This window comes from Ochotona curzoniae, unplaced genomic scaffold (genome assembly GCF_017591425.1).
Source record: "Ochotona curzoniae isolate NIBS_2020 unplaced genomic scaffold, NIBS_Ocur_1.0 contig_3622, whole genome shotgun sequence".
NCBI classification, from domain to species: domain Eukaryota; kingdom Metazoa; phylum Chordata; class Mammalia; order Lagomorpha; family Ochotonidae; genus Ochotona; species Ochotona curzoniae.
In genome coordinates this window covers 1,595,204-1,616,721 of record NW_024465926.1, presented here as the reverse complement: position 1 = coordinate 1,616,721, position 21,518 = coordinate 1,595,204, and the positions used below count along the sequence as shown (strand labels likewise).

At 59.7% G+C, this 21,518-nt stretch overlaps 1 protein-coding gene across 3 annotated transcripts; it reads left to right on the top strand.

Annotated features, from left to right (window-relative positions):
- Positions 1 to 3,328: 3,328 nt before the first annotated feature.
- IRF8 (interferon regulatory factor 8) lies at positions 3,329 to 20,899 on the top strand. 3 transcript variants are annotated; one of them, XM_040982265.1, is made up of 9 exons: positions 3,329 to 3,361; positions 5,737 to 5,911; positions 9,939 to 10,122; positions 12,289 to 12,377; positions 13,110 to 13,218; positions 14,124 to 14,171; positions 17,198 to 17,584; positions 18,349 to 18,464; positions 18,981 to 20,899. In XM_040982265.1, the coding sequence occupies exons 2-9, from the start codon at positions 5,738 to 5,740 to the stop codon at positions 19,155 to 19,157; spliced, it is 1,284 nt and encodes a 427-aa protein (XP_040838199.1). In that variant the 5' UTR covers positions 3,329 to 3,361; position 5,737; the 3' UTR covers positions 19,158 to 20,899. The 3 variants fall into 3 exon arrangements, with proteins under 3 accessions (XP_040838199.1, XP_040838200.1, XP_040838198.1); XM_040982266.1 differs by having other exon boundaries at positions 3,335 to 3,365; positions 13,113 to 13,218; XM_040982264.1 differs by having other exon boundaries at positions 3,335 to 3,365.
- The last annotated feature ends 619 nt before the right edge of the window (positions 20,900 to 21,518 follow it).

Sequence of the window (21,518 nt, the reverse complement as noted above, 5' to 3'; positions counted from 1 at the left end):
TACGACGGACCAGCTGACTAACGCTTGGGTTGTTCCACCCAAACACGTGAGTTTCAGGGATCTGCATTTGTTTGGGGGGATTCTGTCTTCTCTGAGCCTAGGAAACAGACAAAGCTGCTAGGGCTGGGTGGCCGACCCTGCCTGTGTGTGTGTGTTATTTAGCGGTCCTCTGAGTTTCCCTGTCGGGCCCCAGCAGACACATCTCCCATGGGATTCTTGGGACCAGCCTCTGACTCAGCCACCCCTCCAGCCGCTCCCTGGAGATCCTCAGCCCCTCCAGGAGGGCCTGTTGGGCAGCATCCCCCACGAGCAGTCACTGTTGGCAGTGGGGAAGATGGTCCCTCTCCCTGCCCTCCGCGCACGCTCCACGGGGTGCTGATGCCGCCCAAGCATCTTGTGGATTTCCCGGCAAATCAGAGCCGGCCTGCAGCCAGCGTGGGGTGCCTGTTGAGGAGCAGCTTTGCTGAGGAGGGAGCTGCCACTGGAAGAGCTGCCATGCCATTGCTCTAGCACCTTCCCACTCTCCCTCCTCTCAGCCCACTGGTCTGGCAGGGTTGTTTCTGGGCCTTCACATCTGTATTTCTCAGGCCCCTGATGGAGGAGGGCTAGGTGGGCAGGAAGCGCCTGCAGCTCCTGGCGTTGCTACTGTACAGCAACAACTGGACCCCAGGCCCTGTTCTGTTTAACTTTTTTATTTTTAAAGAGGTGTTGTTTTATTTGGAAAGCAGAGTTAGAGAGAGAGGAGACAGGGATCTTCTATATGCGGGCACACTCCCCCATGGTCACAAACAGCAGGAGCTGAGCCTGTCCAGACTAGGAGCTTGGAGCGTCTTCTGGGTCTCCCACATGGGTGCAGGGATCCAAGCATGTTGTCTTGCCAGGTGCCTTAGCAGGAGCTGGATTGGATGTGGGGCAGCAGGGATTCGAACTACCACCCATATAGGATGCTGGCACTTCAGGTGGAGACTTCACCTGCTATGCTACGGGGCTGGGCCCCCACTCTGGGCCCTGTACTGAGCACAGGGTGGACGTCCATCACCCTCCTCCCACCTTGAGGAAGATCTGGGCAACACGGCGAAGGTGTCAGTGGAGGCCTTGTGCTGGTTTGAGCAGAGGTGGGGGTGGCCACATGCTACACAGGGGACATCAACTTTGCTTCACCCTGGGGGAGCCCCGTCTGAGCCCAGACTGCCGTGTACATGACACCCCTACCTGACCTAGAGGCCTCAATGGAAGACAGTTGGCTGTGGCTGGAAATCTAAGGTCGGGTTGCCGGTAGGGTGGGTTTTGGGAAAATCCTCCTGGCTTGCAGGGGCCTCTGTGTCCCCTGGGGCCTCTTCTTGCAGCATTTGAACCTTGTTATTGCCTGCAGGCTCCCCCACCCACTCGCATTGGAGTTCATCAGCACAGGAATTTTGGGGGACACTTTCCTGCCATGGTGGACCCAGCAGTGTTGGGGAGCCAGCGGAATGGGGGATCTGCTCCATTGCTGGGCCTTGACAGTATCCCTCCCTGTCACCTGCCATGAGCTCCAGTACCACGTCAGAAACTGGCAGGCCAGAGAGATGGTCAGCTTAGGCAGAGTGTGAGGTGGTGGAGGTGGGGCACAGAGATGGGAAGGAGGTGTTTGGGAACTAGGGGTCGGGAGGAAGGGAGGGACCCCAATAGCTCAGGCCACAGGTGGGATGGAGGGAACTGGTTGGAGGGGCTCTGTTGCTGGGGAGGTGTGGACAACGGTCCTCCCTGCTCATGTAGCATTTGTGAGGATGGGGCAGTGGGCCGGCTTCCTTCCCTTGCCCTGCTGACCGCGGGTAAATGGCCCAGAAACCAGGACAGCTGTGTGAAAACCACTGGAAAAGGCTGGCGGGAGGTGAGCGAGGGGGCAGGAGGCTGCTATGGATGTGCGATGGGGCGAGATGGCAGACATTCCGTGTCCGTCATCTCCAGCACCTTGGGGTGCACAGCAGTGGCTCAGCAAATGCCGAGGAAGTAAGGGCAGAACTAAGCACCAGCAGAACGGGCCCCTTAGCAGCCGAGCGAGTGGTGCAGTGTGTGTGCACAGCCTGTGTGCTGTGCCTACAGTGACACCTGCTGCCGGCAGCACCGTCGCCCCGCTGGCTGCCCATCTCCACTCTCTCCCAGCCTCAGCCAGGTGGCAGGTGAGCAGGCTGCTCTGGTGGGGGAGTGGAGAGTGGGCACCAGGTCTTGGAGGAGGACGGCCACTTCAAGGACGCGTGAGGACTGGGGGCGCTCTGGGCTCTAGACCTGTGCTGGTTTGAGCAGGGTTTTAGACCGAGCGCCCCACGGGGTAGCAACCTTGTTCAGACATCCCTACCTTATGAAGAACGCCCCAAGAATCTGCTTAAAAGGCGGTTTTATTTGAAGTTCTTTGGCCACGGGGAACTTGCTTTGTCGGGAAGCCCGTAGGAGTAACTTGGAACATTCAAATGCAACATTGATCCTACAGTAAACTACGCTGGCGAAGCCCACGCGATCCGAGGCTCTTTGAATATATATAAAGTTGTCACTGGCAGCGATTTTTGTATTTGGGGGCAGATTCTTTTTCCGGACACCCCGCAGGCAGTCTTCCCCTTCCTCCGGCTGCCCGGGAGGGAACAGCGGGGAAGCGCTTCCTCTCCTCGGGTTTCTAGGACTTTCTCTTTCCGTTGCTACTGTGGTCCGCACCCACCCTCTCTCCCTCCCTCTCTCTACGTTTCCAGCCACTCCCGGGTCACCGGAGGACGCGGACAGGTGCACCGCGCCCTGTCCCCTGCTGTCCCGATGCTGGGTCCTCCGGCTCGCAGGCGCCCCGGCTCAGCAGATGCCCAGTCCCCCACACGTGCCTGTGGGCTTCGGCGGCTCGGGCACGGGCGCGTGTCCAGCGCGGCTCCAGGAAGTGACCCTGACCGGGTCCGGAGGGGCTCCCGGCGGCGCAGGCACGGATCCCTACCCGGGCTGCGTCCTCGCACCCTCCTGACCTGGACGTGGGCCCCGCGGCCGCCCACGCGGGCCCTCGGGAATTCCTCCGGGAACCCCCCGTTCCACGCCGCCCACGGACCCCCGGCCTGACGCGAGGGGCTCGGTGGCGGCCCCGGAAGAGGCTCTGGACCCTCGGGCACGCCGCACGCGGACGCCTGGGCAGCGAACACGTTTCTCGGAAAGGACAGCGTTTAGGAGAAGGTGGGTCGGCCCCGCCGCGCCGATTGGGCGGCGCCCACGCACTCCTCGCGCGCCATTCGCCCTCGTGTCCATCGCTCGGCGCGCCGGGCCCACCCCCTGCCTTAAAGCCGCGCGCCGGGCGCGGGGACCCGGGCCGTGGCTCCGGGAGCGCGGGAGGCGAGCGTGGGAACGCGGGCGGCAGGTAGGCGCGCTGCGCGGGCCGGGTCGAGACCCAAGGGGCCAGCGAGGTGTCCGGACCCCAGGCTGCACGCGATGGCTGCCCCTGTTTCTCCCCCGCACCCATATTTATTCCTTGGTTTCTGGGGTCCTGGTTGAGGACTATTGACCCATTTCCCAAAGGCGTGTTGGTGGGTTACCCAGGAAAGCTTCCTTTTTCGTTCAGTGCGGTTTGCATGGAAAACTTCAGAGCGGCTGTCTAACAATGAGGCGTGGTGGGGTTCCCCCTCCCCGCGCCTGTGTCTAAGATCCGAAACCTCGCTTGCAGCACGGGGGCTGGTGGGGGGCTGGGGGGCTTCCTAACTGAATGCCAAGGCTCCTTGCCGGGAGGTGGAGACTACTTCCCCAGTTCTCTTTCTGAGTCTGGCTTGCTGTCCCCTGCGTCCATCACAGCCCAGGCCAGGAAGTCAGTGTTGGTCCGCCCGGGCTCCCAGAGCGCCGAGGCTGGGCCCCGTGGGCAGCCGGCAGATGCTTCAAGAAACCCACACCGACACTAGCATTTCCACAACTGTGCATGTCCCCCGCCAGCGGTGAAGGCTGGACGTGGTTACAGGATGCTGGGAGCCGGTCCCCGTGCAGTGCAGCTCCCTTCCTGATGAGTTTTGGGAGTGATTCAGCCACTGAGGCCAGATGGGGGCCAGAGGCAGAGGAGAGAGGCGGCTTCAGTGCCTTTTGGTCTAGGAGTGAGAGGGGGCTGCAGTGGTGCCCGGTGCCCCCTGAGGTGGGGATGAGCTGTGCCCTGCAGGATGGGCTGTCCGGGAAGCCTGACCCCTGGCTGCAGGCAGGAGCGGGTAGGAGAAGGGAGTGATTATTTCAGAATGGAGGAAGAGGAAGTTATAAACATGTGACTGGCCTCACTGATTTTTCCTGGCCGGGCATTTGGGCAGAATTGCTTTGTTAGTAAATCATTCTGGATCGTGTTGGCGATGCCGGCGGGATCGTGGCTGTCAATGTGGCCTGGAGCCCTGGCGGGGACTGCAAGGTCAGGCACCCCTTGACTGGTATCGGTCTGAGGACTTGGTGGGGGCTATTCCCACCTCGTGGGCTCCTTCGCAGAGCCTCACCGCCTCCGCTCTGGAGAGAGGGGTTTGCATGAAGTCACAAGTCACCTTAACAGGTTGGGAGTTCTGAAGCCATGGAGTGTGCGGGGTTTCTGATGGGAAAGTGGGGACCCTCCTGCTCTGCCCCATGCGGCGGCTCGGGGCTGCAACACTGACTCCCGTTTGGGGCCCTAGTCGCAAGGGAGTGGACAGGAACGGCTCCTGCGGATGCTGACAGCCACTCCTTCCTCAGGCTGCGAGATTGCTCCACACTTCTCCAGGCAGGCCTGGGGGATATGTTCCCTGCTGTGTTATTTTCTGGGGGTGCCTAATGGGCTTTCAGGTTCCTTCCCCACATGTCCCTTATTTGCAAGCACGGGGGCTCCTTCTAGAGGTCAGAGCCCCTTGGGATAAACACCTTCTCTTTACAGGTGAGGAGCGTCCCGTCGGAGGCAGGCCCGGCGATTTGGTCGGCTTGCTGGTGCCCTCAGGGCCTCGGCGGGGGCAGTTAGAACTGGCACCCTGCCCCAGCAGCCCTGCCCTCAGCCACCTTTGGGGTGACATTCTCGTTTCTGGGGGTGCTGACCACTGTTTGGGAGCATTCTTGGGGACATGAACCTTGTCACCGACAGTTCTTTGAAGCTTATTTGCCTAAAGAAGTTACATTTTATTCAGAAAAGTAGGAAGACTGCTTTCTTATGACTTTTTTTTGTGTGTGGGTGGGCGTCTGTCCAGCTGCTAGGGGATTTCCAGTGCTGCGAGTGTTGGCTAATGGCTGATACCGCCTCATCTCCCCTTGAGAAAGCCAGCTGCTCATGGAGCTACATCCTCCCCAGGGGATCTGGGTCTGCTGCCCACCCTGGCTCGATCCTGGGGGACACTGCCTGTCAGAGGCCTCATCATCCCAGGTCACACACACGCGCCCGAGTTTCAGCTGGACAGGGCCCTGAGGCTCCAGGCACAGCCTGCAGAGAGCTGAGGGTCCCTCTCCCTAGATCAGCCACGGAGGAGCAGCCTCGAGGGGGCAGCATAGGTGCTGGACTCGTGCCCAGACACCGGTCCTGCTGGATGGCGTGTCATCAGCTTGGTTCCGAGAGGGGCGGGCTGCTGCAGGCTGCGTGGCAGAGACCTCCTGCAAACCGGGTGTTCTCCTTCTCAGTGTTGAGTTAGGGTTCGCACAGGTTTCCCCAAGTCAGGGCCTCTGTTGGAAACGTGTGGTTTTCTTGATGGAGCTTCTTGGGGTGCTGCGAGATGCTGCGCATGTTGTTGTGTCACGGAATATCTTTGCTGCCTCCCCAAGCATGTGTGACCGGAACGGCGGCCGGCGCCTGCGGCAGTGGCTGATTGAGCAGATCGACAGCAACATGTACCCGGGCCTGGTCTGGGAGAGCGACGAGAAGAGCATGTTCCGAATCCCGTGGAAGCACGCCGGCAAGCAGGACTACAACCAGGAAGTGGACGCTTCCATCTTCAAGGTACAGACCCCCACACGTGCCTGGACACGAGCGTGGGCTCCTGCTGTCCTCGTCGGGGTCCGTGCGGTGCACCGGGGAAGGCTGCCGTTGGATGCCCAAAGCCGTCAGCTGCATGTGGCATCCTCAGCTGAGCCGCCGTCTGCCGTTCCCTCTGGCACTGGTCGTGAGGGGTCCCCGAGAGCAGCAGACACTCCACACACGTGGAGACGTGTCAGGTCTGGGCCACCTGATGCTGTCCTCCTCGGTCACGGTTGTCTGTGTGGGATGCTGTGCTCATCCTCACCATGTCAGGGCCTTGAGAGGGACAGTGACCCGTCCCGCTCATGTACAGATGCCAGCATGCCAGCCAGGAGCCCGCTGTGCTCTGCCCTGGCACTGCTGGGGACACGATGCTTCAATTCAGGCAGGGGCCTTGGAAATCCCGTTTCTCCCCATTGAGAAAGCCGAGTGCTCCTGCAGCAGTGGGTTTTTCGTCCCCTCACGGGCATCTCACAGGCCCAGGACCTCTAGGTTCTGGATCTGAGAGCTTCATGTCTGCGTTTGCAAGCAGGCACAGTGCAGGTGCACTGACTCAGCGGGCAAGCTCATTATGTGGGCATCTGGGGACAGGGAGGGAAATTGATTCAGAGGTGGGAGACATGGGGGCGCAGATTAAGACCAAAAACCACAAACAGGAATGAAGGGCAAGAAAGTCCAGCAGGCCCCACCATCACCTCCACAGCACTGGGCTCTTGGGCCTGGGTGACCATTTGCAGACCTGGGGGCAGAAGTCACACTGTGACCCCGAGGGGACACATGGAAGTCAAGTTCGGCTTCTGATGCCTTCCAGCCGTGCCCATCCTGCCGATGCACAGCGCCTGGGGGATGTGTGTTTTGTAGTTCTGCTGGGACCATGATTTCCTTGGGGGGCTGAGGCCAGCTGCTGACCACTGCATGCGACCATGTGTGCACTCTCCTTTGCAGGGGGCTCAAGGGGCTGTGTGTCCTCCGGACCGCTCCTGGTCAAGGACCCCAAGCCAGGGGCCTGGACTCCGTCAGGCTTTGCGACCTCAGCTCCGGCTTGTCGCTGTCCGTGTGGCTGGGAGGTCCTCTCTCCTTTGCCTTGGGCGTTGTGGCAGTCCTCCCCCAGGGATGACCTGCTCCCATGCAGTCAGCGGTGAAGCTCTTGAACTCAGGACTGTGAATGTCCAGGGGCCGGGGTGACCCAGGGGGTGGGGGAGGGACTTCTGGGCCTAGAGGCTGTGTCCAGTACTTGCTGGGATACAGAGTGGCACCCAGCCCCTGTCCCCAGGCGCCGCAGCCTGCAGTCATGCGTGTCTCAGATGGGGACGAAGTGTCTGGGGACACAGTCTGCCCCTGTCCACTGCGAGTCCTCCCAGGATCTGAGGTTGCCAGGACCAACAGATCAACCCAGAGGTGCTGGGTGCTGCAGCAGAGGCATCAGCTGAGCCCCCTGCACTGGGGGTGGAGGTGTGGGCGCAGTGGGCGCAGGGCCGAGGCTGGCGTCTGCCTCTGCCCGATTCCCTGCTTCTCCGTGTGCCTGGGGGTCGCGCAGTGCGGCCTCAGACTTACATCTTACGCAATGCCCTTCATGGCCGTTTCAACAGCGCCTGGCAAAACGCGCAAGATTCCCAAGGTTTCCGTTGGTTGCGCAGTCGTTGGGTGTGGCGATCTGAGCTGAGCTACAGCCTCAGCAGGATGAGGGCAGCGAGGACGCAGGGAGGCCCCTGGAAACGTGGCGGCCGTGGCATTGAGCCGGGCTTGCCCGTCTGCAGACCTGTGACACTGGCCGGATGTGTCCGATGGTGACCATGGCTGGAGAGGGTCGCCTTAGGGATTTTCTTGCTAAGCAGGTAACCCATTTCTTTCGAACATCCCAGAAAAAAAAAAAGGAGCTAAGAACAGAGAGTTTACACGCAGCTGTGACAGACTTGTTTGCCACGTGCAGGCGTGGCGTGGGGGTCGCACAGCGCAGACCCCCGGGGGAGGGGGAACCAGACGTCAAGCTTATTTCATTCTAGAGTGCCTGGCATCAACCCGGATGTTGGGCACGGCAGGGGTCTGAGTGAGAGAGGGTAGTGGGTCCTGGCGCTTGCTGACCAGGTGGGGCTGCAGCAGCCCAGTCAAGGCTTACTCAGCGGCACAGCCACTTCAGACTCAGTGAGCTTTGCGAGAAAACCCCCAGCACCGTTCTTAAAGTGTGGCAGGCTATGGTACTGACAGACGAGGAAGCAAAAAAAAAACCCAAAATACAAAGGATTAACTTGTTTAGATAACCACAATGATGGAGAGGACAGAGATCTCCCACCTGCTGATTTACCCCACAGTATCTGTGACACCTGGGCTGGTCCTGGCTCTGAAGCCAGGAGTCCAATGCGTTCCTGGTCTGTGACATCTGGGCTGGTCCTGGCTCTGAAGCCAGGAGCCAAATGCGTTCCTGGTCTGTGACATGTGGGGCTGGTCCTGGCTCTGAAGCCAGGAGCCAAATGCGTTCCTGGTCTCCCACAGCTGTGGTAAGAACCCAAGCGTTTGGGTTATTACTTGCTGCCTCCCAGGCACATTGGCAGGAAGCTGGATTGGAAGAGGTGGTGACACTCGATCCTGGGGGCCTTTCTAGGGGAGGTGGGTGTCCCAAGCTGTGGCTGAACCCTGGGGTCGCAAAGCCAGACGGTGTTGTGATGGGAGGGACGTCTGGGCCTGGTTCTGGGTGTGCATTGGCTGTGGATGGCACCCGCTGGTTGGGACACTGTCGCGACACCTGTCTTTTGATGGTATGTGGCATATACATTGTCATAACCAGGGGTGCCGCTGGCTTCTGCGGGGTCCTCGTGCTGAGCGGAGTCTAGAGTGTGAACAGTTGGAAGTGAGTTCAGTCAGCGCATGGTTTGCTCTTAGAGGTCTTGTGAACAGTGACACGAATGCTCGGGCAGCGATGCAGAGGAAAGGGGGTGTTGGGCATCGCCGACTTACAGGACCCGAAGGGCGTTTTCCTGTCAGAAAGGGAGAGCAGTAGGAGGGCTCCCCTCGGCCGTGCGTGCACAGCTTGCACTAACAGGTGGGAGACTGTGGGGTTGTGAGCATCGATGAGGTTTGTGTGAGGGGAAAGAAGCCGGGGCTCTTTGGAAGGCAGGTGACAGTGGAGATGAGGATGTGCCCCTTCTGCTGGCCTGCCCCACGTGCCCCTGCTCCCCCAGCAGCTGCCGTGAAGCCAGGCTGGAGCCGAGAGCCAGGATCCCCACCTGGGTCTCGAGACACAGGCAGGCAGCGGGGTGGGAAGTGCAGGAGCGGCTTCCGTGTGGTGCCCTCACCGCTGTGCCACACTGCCACTCTCACGTGTTTTTTTTTTTCATCGCATCTATATATTTTTAAATCTTCTCCCCCACACATTTTTAAATACTGCTCGTTCCACCATCCAACTGTGTTTCCAGCTTTGAATCTTTGTTTTTTTCAGAGGCTGAAAGCAGCAGCGCTGTTAACACAACAGGGAAGAACATCTCCTGGGCCTTGGTGGGGGAGAGGCTAGAACCAAATGCAAAACTGCACAGCAAAACTTCTATTAAAAGTAGCAGGGCTAGGGTGACACATTTTTAGACTTTTTTTTTTTTGCAAATGTTCCCTTTTCACGCTAAACTTCAGCTGGGGGTTCACTTGACAAAGCAACACTCGTCTTTGTTTTGAACATGCTGGTGGGGCCACAGGCGACTTCCCCATTGTGTGGCTTAACCTCGGGCAACTCCGGCCCCTGGAGTCCAGAGAAGGACTTGGCACGGTGCTGTGAGGCGGAGGAGGCCTGGCCTGGCCTCGGGCTCCGACTCAGCTCGGCCAGCTTGCTGGACCCTCCTCCCTGGGCCTTTTCACATGGGACCGGATTGGAGTCCCCTTGGGTGTTGAGGCTAAGCTCTGGATGAAGGTCGGAGGAGGTCCACAGTGGGGCATGCGGGGGCAAGGGTGTGCTGGCTGCACTGAGGCACTGGGCGCTGGGCACAGGGATGGCCACGTGTGGGACAGCTTCTCTTTCTCTCCTCAGGCTTGGGCAGTCTTCAAAGGGAAGTTTAAAGAGGGGGACAAGGCCGAGCCGGCCACCTGGAAGACGAGGCTGCGCTGTGCCCTGAACAAGAGCCCGGATTTTGAGGAAGTGACCGACCGATCCCAGTTGGACATCTCCGAGCCATACAAGGTTTACCGAATTGTCCCCGAGGAGGAGCAAAAATGTATGTTTCTGGCGTGGATCACCAGCCTCTGGTGTGGCCCACCAACCCCGGGAGGTTGCCAGGGCAGATGTCGCTGTCTGTTGGGACAGGGGCACATGGTTCTGAGTCCTGTCCCCCGTGCAGTGCGTAGCCCAGGGCGTCTCAGGGCAGGGTGGGGCGGGGGCTGCTTGGAGCTCCGTCCAAAGTCCAGTGGCTGCACAGACGCAGACCCCTCTGTGGTTGCTGCCGAGGAACTGGGAAGGCTGGGAGGGATCTGCTGGCTCGGCGTGTTGTTAGAGCATTTGCAGCGTGCTGTTGGAAACTCTGGAATGTGGTATTCCTGACATGTCTTTTGCTCCATAATCCCTGGAAAGCAAGGATAGCAAACATCTGGCATGCCCAGCCCCCATGCCTGTGCTCTGGCCAGACGTCACTCAGCTGTCAGACTGTCAGCCTCAGATCTCATGCCAGGCCCTTCGAGGTGGAGTGCTGGGCACCCGGCCCGTGAGATGCAGTCCCGTCACCCTCTTGGTTTCAGGCACTGGTTTTCTTAGCCGTTTAACATCAGGCATGTCATGGTTTCCTCCCTTGAGGCTTGTCAGCCACCAGTCATGCCTGGGAGAGAGGCAGCGTCTATAGGCTGTGTGTAGATGTCAGGTTTGTGTCATGGAAAATTATGACATAGAACTAGCAAAAGGTAAAGTCGTGACTCAGACACCTCTGTGGTGAGCCTGTGAGAACTGTTAGTGAGGTTACCAACCCAGTGAGTAAGACTGTCAGAAAAGATGGGACACGATGTCCTTGGTCAGCGGGAGGCAGGAAGCTGAGCAAGGCTGGTGCCCGTCTGGCCGTCTGGCCGTCGTCTGGGGCACTCTCATTTCTGCTGAATTGTCTACAGATTCCCACCTTTCTTTGCTGACTGTGAACCCTGCTGGATGCAGTTGGAAGTCCAGTGAGCTAGCTGCCTCTTGCCATGCAGGCATCTCGTACTGGGGTGCCAGGTGCAGTGCTGGCCGCTGTAATTTCTATCCAGTTTCCTGCCAACACACGTGGAAAAAGCAGTGGAGGATGGCTGCAGTCCTTGAGCTCCTGCCGCCCATGTCCAGGATAGAGTTCCTGGCTGTGGCCTGGCCTGCGCTGGCTGCTGCGAGCATTTGGGAAATGAGCCAGTGACAGCAGCTTCTCTCTGTCCCTCCTTTGCTTTCTCTGTCATTTTGAGTAAAATCTTATAAAAATCCAACAAACTGACCTTTTCTTGGAGAATGAATGACCCTCTTAGGGGGGTCATTTTGAGGTCGCTGTACATGGCCAGCCAGTTGTCTTGCTGTCTTGTTTTCCAGTTTTGGTTGTTCTTTCGTCAACATAAACTCAGCTGCCATTTGCATGAGGTCACAGGGGGGTGTCCCCCGGGGCCGCTGCCCCGCCCCAGCCCGCTGCAGAACCAGCCGAGCTCGGCTGGCAGAGGAGCCTGGCTGTTTATAGCCTAACGGTGTCAATGCTGGCTCTCTGGTGGCAGCACAGAGTGTTGTATTTGCATCTTGCCCCCCGCCCCTCATTGCTTCTCAGACTAAGGGTGCGCTCAACCTGCTCCTCCCGTATCAGCAGCTTCCAGGTGCATTCTGGGGAGGGTGAGACGATGGGCGTCCTTTGCTGAGTAAGGCCTGAGGCTGGTCCAGAATGCCCAGGCAGTGGCTGGCTCAGCCTGGTGCCAGGGGGGCAGCATGGGCCTTCAGGGCGCAGTGCATGTGTGTCCAGATACAGGCATGTATCCATGGCGTGGTACATTTGTGCCCAAAGGCAGGTGTGCCTATGTACATATCTCTGAAAAGAGGCTTCCTGCCTGCCAACTGGCTTAAAAAAAAGTCCCAACCTGCCATCATATCTTGCCAGAAATCTGAGTGTCTGCAAGGTCCCCTGGCTTGTGGAGTGGGGTATGTCTGCGCCAGGGTCGTCTGGCCCCTCGCAGACACAGGAAGGGCCTGAGTGTGGTCTTCTTCACCTCCCCCCACTTCTCTCTTTTGACTCTGCTGATCAGATGACCTCAAGCATGGGAAAAAGGCATCTTTTTGCCTTCCCAAGCTGACGAGGACACTCACGAGCTCTGGTTTCCTGAAATGGAGCAGTGACACCAAGCCCTGGTCGGAGGCTCCACGCCACACGTCATGGTGTCTGTGCGGTTTTCCATAGGCAAACTCGGCGCGGCTCCTCCTGGATGTGTGGGCGAGGTCACGGAGATGGAATGCAGCCGCTCGGACATCGCTGAGCTCATCAAGGAGGTAGGAGGGAGCAGCTGAGCCCCAGAGAGGAGCCCCGTGTGCCCCAGAGAGGAGCCCGTGTGCCCCAGAGAGGAACGGTGCTGTCCCTGCCATGTGACCCCGTCTGGACCCCTGGGCTCCCCCGGAAGTGCTGCCTCTACCTGGCTTTTTGTCCATTAGCATTGTCCTGTTTTCTGCCAGCTCGGTTGACGCAGGGCAGTCATCCGGTGGCCATACCAAGGCCACATGAGAAGCAGATTTCAGAGGAGTTTCCTAATCATATCATCCACCTCTTTAAGGAGCGGGTCAGAGACGGAAATCCAGATGTGCTGCGCAAAGCGAGGTTCTCGCGGCGTGGCAGGGTTTGCCCTGGGCTGCCGACTGCTTGGCGGCGTCCCGGAACGCGGTGGCATCTGGAAGGCGTTGGGCAGGTGGTGGCCTGGCACACTCAGTTTGCAGCATGAAGGGCCACTCGGAAGGACAATAGGCTTGGTCAGGAACTTCAGACAGTTCATGGAGAATGGAACAAAAAGGATTCATTTGGGTACAAAAACATACATTTGCATATATGTTTAAATAACTGGTATTGTCTGCATGCTGTTGAAGACCCCTCACTGCAGGAGTGCCCGGGAGGCTGGGACTGCAGCCCTGTGGTCTGACAGCTCAGCCTGGCGCGCTTGGAGTCTGGGGTCAGAGGTGACGCTGTTTGAAACGCTGAGTCTCACGCAGCCCCTCTCTCCTGCCCACTCTAAGCAGCCAACTGTGGAGGACTACATGGGCATGATCAAGAGGAGCCCTTCGCCCCCAGAGGCCTGCAGGAGCCAGCTGCTCCCAGACTGGTGGGCACAGCAGCCTAGCGCAGGTGAGGCCACAGCCCTGGCTCCCCGCCAGGCAGAGCTGGGACGGTGGGGGTGGGCAGCGCGCCGATCTGGGTCAGACAGGAGGTAGCCGAGCTCAGAGACGTGAAAATACGCAGCTGTGGTTTCCCACCAGCAGGGCAGAGCCCTGGTACCCCAGCCCCGGGGGGCAGGTACAGCACCCCTGCCCGCCCTGCACAGGCCCCTGGGGGACAGACGTCTAGATCGCTTCTGCACAGCTACGCCCCTCCCTGGGCTTGGCACCTGCTTCCGCACACCAAGCATCCAGTTGGAGAGCTCGGGCCGGGAACAGGAAGGGTGTATGCCTGGGATTTGCTGGGAAGTTGCAGAGTGTATCCAAGCCTCGGTTTGCTCGTCTGTGAGAGGAGGACTCTGGGCTCTGCACTCCGGGGTCATGAGGGTTGAAGGAGCCGTCTGCCCTCTGAGATCTGCCCTCCCAGACCCCTCTTGGGCTCCAACTGCTGAGTCTCCCTGGACTTGCCATTCGTCCATTTATCTCCTCTATGGGAAACTGAGCCCTGGCAGCTGTCCAGCAGGCCCGAGAAGGCCCCAGGCTGAGATGGCGGTGTCCGGGACGGCCCCTGATTGTGGGAGGGTGTGCCATCCAGTGGAATTTTGGGATCAGATCCTTGGGGTGGAAGGAAATGTGGCCCCTTGGGGGTGACACTCACACGGGCAGAGAGGAAGTCCCCTTCGCCACACTCGACAGGGGTCTGGCTTCTGCGTTCAGACAACAGCTTAGCGGCCCTGGGAGGAAAGACGCTGAGTGGAGGGGCCTCCAGAGCCCGCTGTGTGTGGCCCCCTCAGAGCCGGGGCAGGGAGCGCTGGGCCAGTTCTGGCTCGCGGCTCCTGGCTCACCGCTACACTCGGTTTTCTGTGTCTCCCGCAGGCCTGCCGTTGGTGACTAGCTATGCCGCCTATGACACACACCACTCAGGTACAGGTGCAGGGACGCGTGGGGCTGATGCTTGATGGTTGATGTTGGGGGAGGGGTATCTTGGGGCTCTTTGGATGCGCCTGGTCTGGGGTGGCAGGTCTCTTGCCGTGTGGTTGGAGGGCGGGCACACATCGGCCTCTCTGAGCCTGTCCTTGGACCACAGAGTTCCCGGCCCTGCCCCTGGAGGGCCCTCAGGTTCCCGCCTGTAGACTGGGAACCACAGCAGTGCCTGCCTCTTGGGAGCCTGTGAGGAGTCTGTGGGGAGTGCTTGAGGTCCCCGAGTGCCATCCCCATACCTCTACTTCCTCCTGATGCTCAGGTTCCTGACGTAGCACAGAGCCAGGTGACACATGTTGAACACCTGGGGCTCTGGGCTGACACCAGCTCTGAGGGACTTGCCAATCCTTCCGTGTCCCCCATTTCACAGGCTCAGGGTCCCCCAGTCGTCGTCTCCCAGGCTGAGTGGTCTTTGTGCCATCCCAGCAGCCCTCTGGTTATGCACAGGACCCTGGCTGTGGGACTTCCGCCAGCGGCACTGGGTCAAGCTCAAGGGCAGCCCTGCTGGTGAGAGAGGTCAGGCTGTCTCCTGTCCTCTGCCGGGTTCCTAGAGAGGGAATGCCCAAGTCAGCTGGCTAGGCTGGGGAAGAGGGTGGAGGAGGAAGGAGGGCGCTCGTGACTGGCTATAGACGGGGGTGTTCTGTAGAGAAGGCAGGTGCTGGATGAGGCGAGGGCTTTACAAAAGCAAAGATGCTGTGTTCCTGGAGCACTTGGCTGCTTTGTGGCAGCCTTGGGGTGCAGGGATCACAGATGGGGCTCTGGCTGGAGGTTTTGTCTCTCACCTAAGGGCATGTAGGCAGGTGGCCATCTACACCCTTGCTGGCCATACGCCTGCAGCCACCTGCTCACGAGAGGCCCAGGTCACAGGACTGGACCTCTGACCTGGTTAGCACAGGGCTGCGGCCCCTGGAGTCTGCTGACGGGGCATTCTGGGGGCAGCAGGGCTGTCAGGGGAGGGGAAGTTTACTCAGCCAGGCTGGGGTTGTCAGCACATGGTCTGTAGGGCTGCGTGCAAAGAGAACCCTGAATGCTCTAGAAGCTCAGTTCACAAGCATTGTTTGTAGAAGGTTAGTGTCAGTCCCCTGCAGGGCCAAGGTCAGAGTCAAGCCATGACAGGCAGTAGGTGTTGTGGCATGGGGGTCTAGGCTCTCACGGCCAGGAACATTCTGGGGTAATGGCACCTGTGTGCCCATCTGCCCTGCAGATGCGGTTCGGACCTGACATTTCTCGTTTTCTAGAAAAAGCAGAGGTCTGGATTTCCGTGTAAGCTGTCCCCAGTTAGATGATGGCAGGAGATGCAACCAGAGTCCTGTGTGCTGGGGCTGCCAGCTGGTGCCCTGGGCTCTGTGCACTGGGTGGGGTGCCTGTGGGGTTCTGTGCTCGAGGCTGGAACAGGAGCCAGCACCCAGCCCCTCTCCCCCGCCGCTCACTTTAGCAGCCTCAAGGGTGCTTTCACCTGCTCACGTCCCAACCCCCCTACATGGACCCAATGAGCTGATGACTAATCGCCTTGGCCTGTGGAGTACGTGTGCTGAGAGGTCCCACAGCATCAGTGGATGCCCTGCTGCCCAGGGGCTGAGATGCATAATTCTAGGAGTCTCATCTGGATAGAGAACCCATTTTCCTGCACCCCCTTCTGTAGGTGTCCCTTGCCCCTTGTACCCGTGTGAGCTCACGCACTGCTTTCCCCGGGTCACTTGGCAGGGGGTTGACAGAGCCGGAGTCTGTGCTGCTGGCTCCTGGCTGGGCACCCTGTAGCCAGGCTGCTTGACTGGGCTCTGTCTCAGAAGGGCCGACGTGCAGTCCCTGGATGGCCCATGAAGTTCTTCTTGTCTCACTGTCAGGTACAGTGGCCAGTCATTCAGAGTTGTCTTCTGACCTGCCCATGGCTTGAGGTCACTGAGCCCTTTCCGCCTGTGTCTCTGACAGTGGGATCCACTGGTCACAAGGCCATGAGGCCCCAGCACTGAGATAAAAGCCCAGGAAGGACAGGGCCAAGGGCCACAACCACGGGGGGCATGCTGTCTGTTTTGAACAAAGAGTAGGTGTTGTTCCTAGCAAAGGGATGCCGGCAGGGGAGTGGAGGAGGCCTGGTGAGGCTAGGCACCCCCTCATTGTCTTGCTCTGTTTCCCACATATCAGATGGAGGAGTTAGACGGCATCTCTGAGTGTCTCCCCATGTGGTTTCTGGAGTGCTCCTTGTCTTCAGCCTGGCTGACCCTTGGTGGAGTCCAGAGGGAGGGTCTGAGGACCCACGGGGCGGCCTAGTGGCCTAGAGGCTCTAAGACACCCTCAGAGTGGCCCCTGTTGTCACCATCACATTATTCTCAAACCTCTTGCTTGCCAGGACTCAAGTTGTTTTCAGGGGGGGACCCCTTCCCCTTCCTGGAGGAGACGACCCAGTGACACCTGCTTTCAGTGGGCAGTCAGAGGGGGAAACCCCAGGCAGCCCAGGCTGAGTACCTCTCAACAGAAGTGTGGGGCTCGGCGGATTTCTGATTCCAGACTTTTGCATTTGGGGAGTTTGCGTGTCCATAGTGAGGGACCTTAGGCCTGAGACCCCGGGCTGACCACCAGGTTGAGTTCTGTGCTAGGTAGACCTAGAACTGGAGCCCCCTGGGAGCCTTGCGCAGGGCTCTGTGCTTTGCGCCTGAAGTACGTCCCCGCTGTGGGATTTTCTGCATGCAGAGGCATGCTGGGCACCTAGGGTTCCAGATGCCAGAGCGTTTTGGAGTCAATGCTTTTGGGTTCGGCGTGCTCAGCATGCCGTGGCCAGTTGCAGCTGGACGCACCCTGCCCACTCTCCTTGCAGTTTGTCTCCCCCTGAGAGTTTGCTGGCTGCACGCTCTGCAGCTCTGCATTCCGGCCGAGTGTCGCCTTGCACTGGGAACGCTGGGACCAACGGTGGCATTGCACGTAGTGCCGGCACCCTCGCGGTTTTCAGCCTAACTGTGTCCTCTTGCCCGCAGCCTACTCCCAGATGGTGATCAGCTTCTACTACGGGGGCAAGCTCGTGGGTCAGACCACCACCACCTGCCTCGAGGGCTGCCGTCTGTCACTGGGCCAGCCGGGGCTGCCCAACACCAAGCTGTACAGGTCCGAGGGTCTAGAGCTGGTGTGCTTCCCGTCAGCCGACTCCATCCCCAGCGAGCGGCAGCGGCAGGTGACGCGGAAGCTGTTTGGGCACCTGGAGCGCGGGGTGCTGCTGCACAGCAGCCGGCAGGGCGTGTTCGTCAAGCGCCTGTGCCAGGGCCGCGTGTTCTGCAGTGGCAACGCCGTGGTGTGCAAGGGCAGGCCCAACAAGCTGGAGCGCGACGAGGTGGTGCAGGTCTTCGACACCAGCCAGTTCTTCCGAGGTCTGTGTGGGTTCTGCTGGGCCACTCTGAGTCCTGGGATGCCCACCTCCGGGGGAGGGTTGGGGTGGTCACAGGGGTCACCTTCTCACGGGGCAGCCTGGGGATCCTCTCTGCCTTCACTTCCCCACATATCAGGCCGCAGCTTTCTCGTGGCGGTGGGGAGAGCTGAGGAATCTCTCGGCTGTAGTTCTTGCTTGCTCCCAGGGCTGACCCGTGACTCAGGCAGGAGCAGCTCCGAGATGTGGGGTGTCAGGCCACGCTGAGGCCTGGCCCGTCCCCACGGGGACTCACGTGCCTGCTCTCAGATGTGCTGCCTTAGTCCCGCAGGGCCCGAGCAGCCCAGAGGAGCACCCCTCTGCTGGGGTCAGGATGGGGGTGTTAGCTCAGGTGCTTCAGCACCCAGGGACCCACCTACCTGGTGGAGGGGAGGGAGGGGGAGGATGGGAGCAGCCTGGAAGGGTTCCCAGACCTGTGAGGGCCTCTGGTTCTGGGGTGCTGTGGGACCTGCGAGCCTGCACCTCTCACCAGCTGCCTTTGAATGATGCAGAGACATGGGGGGGGGGGAATGCTGCGATGCCTCAGGAGGGAGTCAGCCCCAGGAACGGTCTTCATATGTGGTTGCTAAGGAGCCCAGCAGCCCACGGTCATGGCCAAACCCACAGCTGCTCAACTGGGCTGGGCTGCAGGGCTCGCTCGCTCAATGGGGTCCTGACTTGTGGGGCGCCCCTGCTCGCACCCCCAATGCCTGCCCTGTTTCCTTACAGAGCTGCAGCAGTTCTACCACAGCCAGAGCCGGCTCCCCGACAGCAGGGTGGTGCTGTGCTTTGGGGAGGAGTTCCCGGATACCGCCCCGCTGCGCTCAAAGCTCATCCTGGTGCAGGTGAGAGCTGCAGCGCCCACGTGAGCCTCGTTTCCTGGGCTGCCTGGGGGTGGAGCAGCAGCAGCGGGCACTGGGGAGTCTCATTTTGGTACGGGTGTAGGGGAGGGCGTGGATTCCTGCCATCTCTGACCCATCATTTCCATTCGTCTGTACATGTCTTTCTTCTCTGGCTTGTTATTGTTTTCAACAAAAATGTCTTCTTCAGGAAGGTACCACCTGTCCCCTCGCCACCAGGTCTGAGTGACGGACGAGGGCATGGAAGCCCGCCCTTAGCTGTAGCTGAGGCAGGGATGTGCTAGCAGTGCAGTTCTGGGACTGGCAAGGAGACAGCAGACCTTGCAATCTTGGTAGCGATATTGCCAGCCCTCTGTGTGCTCTGCCTGTTCTGGGGCCATTCACTGGAGACCACAGGCGAAGGGGCTGGTGTAATGGCTCGGGACTGGGGTGGCCAGAGGATCTGGCCCGGTTCCAGGACAGCTGCCACCTCCGCCTCTGACCTGCACGCGGTCCCTCTAGGTCGAGCAGCTCTACGTGCGGCAGCTGATGGAGGAAGCTGGGAAGAGCTGCGGTGCCAGCCCCATGATGCACGCCTCCGAGGATCCCCAGCCCGACCAGACCTTCCGAGTGTTTCCAGAAATCTGCACCTCACATCAGAGAGCCTATTTCAGAGAAAACCAGCAGATCACCGTCTAAGTGCCTGCTGGGGCCCCTGCCCCCTCGCCAGCTGTGCCCCCTCGCCAGCTGTGCCCCTGTGGCGTCCTCAGGATGCCTAGCCTGCAGCCTGCTCCTGCCCAGAGCCCGGGGTCGCAGCTTCCATCCTGTGCGTCTGCTGTGTGCCTGGCTGCTGAGGTTCTTCGTGGTTTGGGAGTCTCCTGTGAGGCTGGCGTCTCCCACATTCCCGCAGACTGCCGCTCCGGGAAAGCGGACTGGTCAGAAGCAGCCGCTGGGCTCTGCCTTTGTGAGGTTTGCAGATTGGCGATTTCATGTGCCCATTCTACGTGGAGTTTCTTTGCTATGGTTAAGTGCTCCTGTCAAGGCTGAACAGTGAGCTACAACCCCCTCCCACCCCCAGTGCGTGTCTGGCCTGGCGGGAAGCGCATCCTCCGAGCCGCTGCCCTGTCCAGGCAGTCCTGCCTGCCTCACTGCCTCGGGAGCCTTCATTCCTGAGAAGTTCAGGGCTAACTTCACTGTTTTTACTTTTGTAATTAAGTTCCTCCCTCTGATTCCCTGAAACGGCTTTGAGCTGCTGGGAAGTCGCCTTCCTTCCCCGGTCCTGATGCAGGCAGCTCAGATGGTTGTGGAGAATGGGCAGGGCCACCCAGCATGCCTGATGGACCGCGTGGGCTGCTGAGAGTGCCCGTGGGGCCTTCCAGTTTGTGGTGCCCTTCCCTTGCTGGGGGCCCATGTTGTGGGGTGTACTGAATGCCACCACCCTGGCCCCACCGTGGCAGAGACAGAGCCAGCCTGCCATGCTCCTGGAGGTTCAAGGTGGCTCCCACAACATGCTAGAAACCATTTTAGGAGAAGCCTCTGGCTGGAGTTTCAAACTTTTCTGCCTTTTCCCACAAACCTTTTTGAAGTACCGGCATGGTGCAGGATTACAGAGCGTCCCGGTCCAGCCCTTGGAAAGTCTCACCCCATTTGCCAGCGAGTGGGTGTGTTTCCTGGTCCGCCACGTGTCCAGGGGCTCCCATCGCCATACGGAACCCAGGAGGCGGCGCCGGGGAGAGCGCCCAGCCCATGGCAGAGGCTGGCCTCGCCCACCTCCCGGCCTCCTCCCTGCAACCAGTGCTGTCCTGCAGCTACCCGACTCCACAGGAGAGTACCTGGACACTTCTTTCAAAATTCCACAGAATTCTGTGTCTAGTGCCTCAGGCTCCAGGACTGGCCAACACTGGCCCTGCCACATATGCTTGGTGCCTCTGCCGGCCGTGTTTTGCCAGGAGACGAGCTCTGTGGGGGACTCTTGGTTTGACTGAGCCACCTCCACAGCGGGTGTAGACCCCAGGCAGTTTTGGGGGCGTCAGCAGGGTCCCTATGCCATCTTCCCACTCTGGGCTGGCTCAGAAGATCCTTCTTCTCTGTCTCCTTTGTCAGCTGACCCCAGGTTCCCCAACCTCTGACCTTTTCACCTCCCAGTGAAAAGACGGGGAGAAGGCTTCAGTGCTGAGCCTCATTGCGGTGGAGGGGTGTGCTCAGGTTGGGGTCAGGAGCAGCTGGCCCAGAGGCCTCTGGCTTCTGAGGGTGCCTCACTCGACCCAGCACTTGTCCAGCGAAGGTGGACATGGGCTCCTCGTGCTTGTCAGGGTCACCGTGTTCGGAGAACTTTGAAGCACACGTCTCCACCGTGCCGTGTCGGTATTTATTTCTGTGTCCATTTAAGAAGAATCTTGATTTATTTCATCCTTTATTAAAATAAAATGTTCTTTTGTAAAGCCGATGTGTTCACGCTGTTTTTGGTCTCTGTCAAATGGCTGATCTATTGAGCGCAGGAGTCTCAGGAGATTAAGTAGCCGTGTGCAGTGCACACAGCGTTCTGTCGCAAACAGCGAGACCTCAGCTGGCGGGGTTCTAGAGTGAGCTGCAGGGAGCCTCGTGTTGAGCCTGGCAGGGTGGGCAGCATCTGGGCCCTGGATGCAGCTCCTGGCCGCAGGCTGACGGGACCCGCAGAGGATCAAGCCCTTTGGTTCATGGTGTTTGGAGACATTTTAAGCAGCGAGAGTTCCGCAGGGTATCCCTGAGTGCTTGGCGCCGAGTCCCTGACTTTGTGGAATCCCTGCATGGTGAGAGCCCTTGCTTTGCCTTTGAGTGTCCCCTGCCCCATGAGTGTGAGTGTGTCCACAGGTCTGCCAGGCTGCAGGCGGTCAGGGTCGTCCTGCCGTCCCCATGTGCTGTGGGGCACTGGTCCCTGCACCAGGAAGCAGCTGCGGGTGGTGGAAGGGAATTCCTCGGCTGAGTGATTCAGGTGCCCAGGCAGAGGGCGTTTGGCAATTCAGTGACGCCAAAGTGTTTGGGAACTCTGCCCCCACCTGCTGCCCGTCTCCTGGATGATGC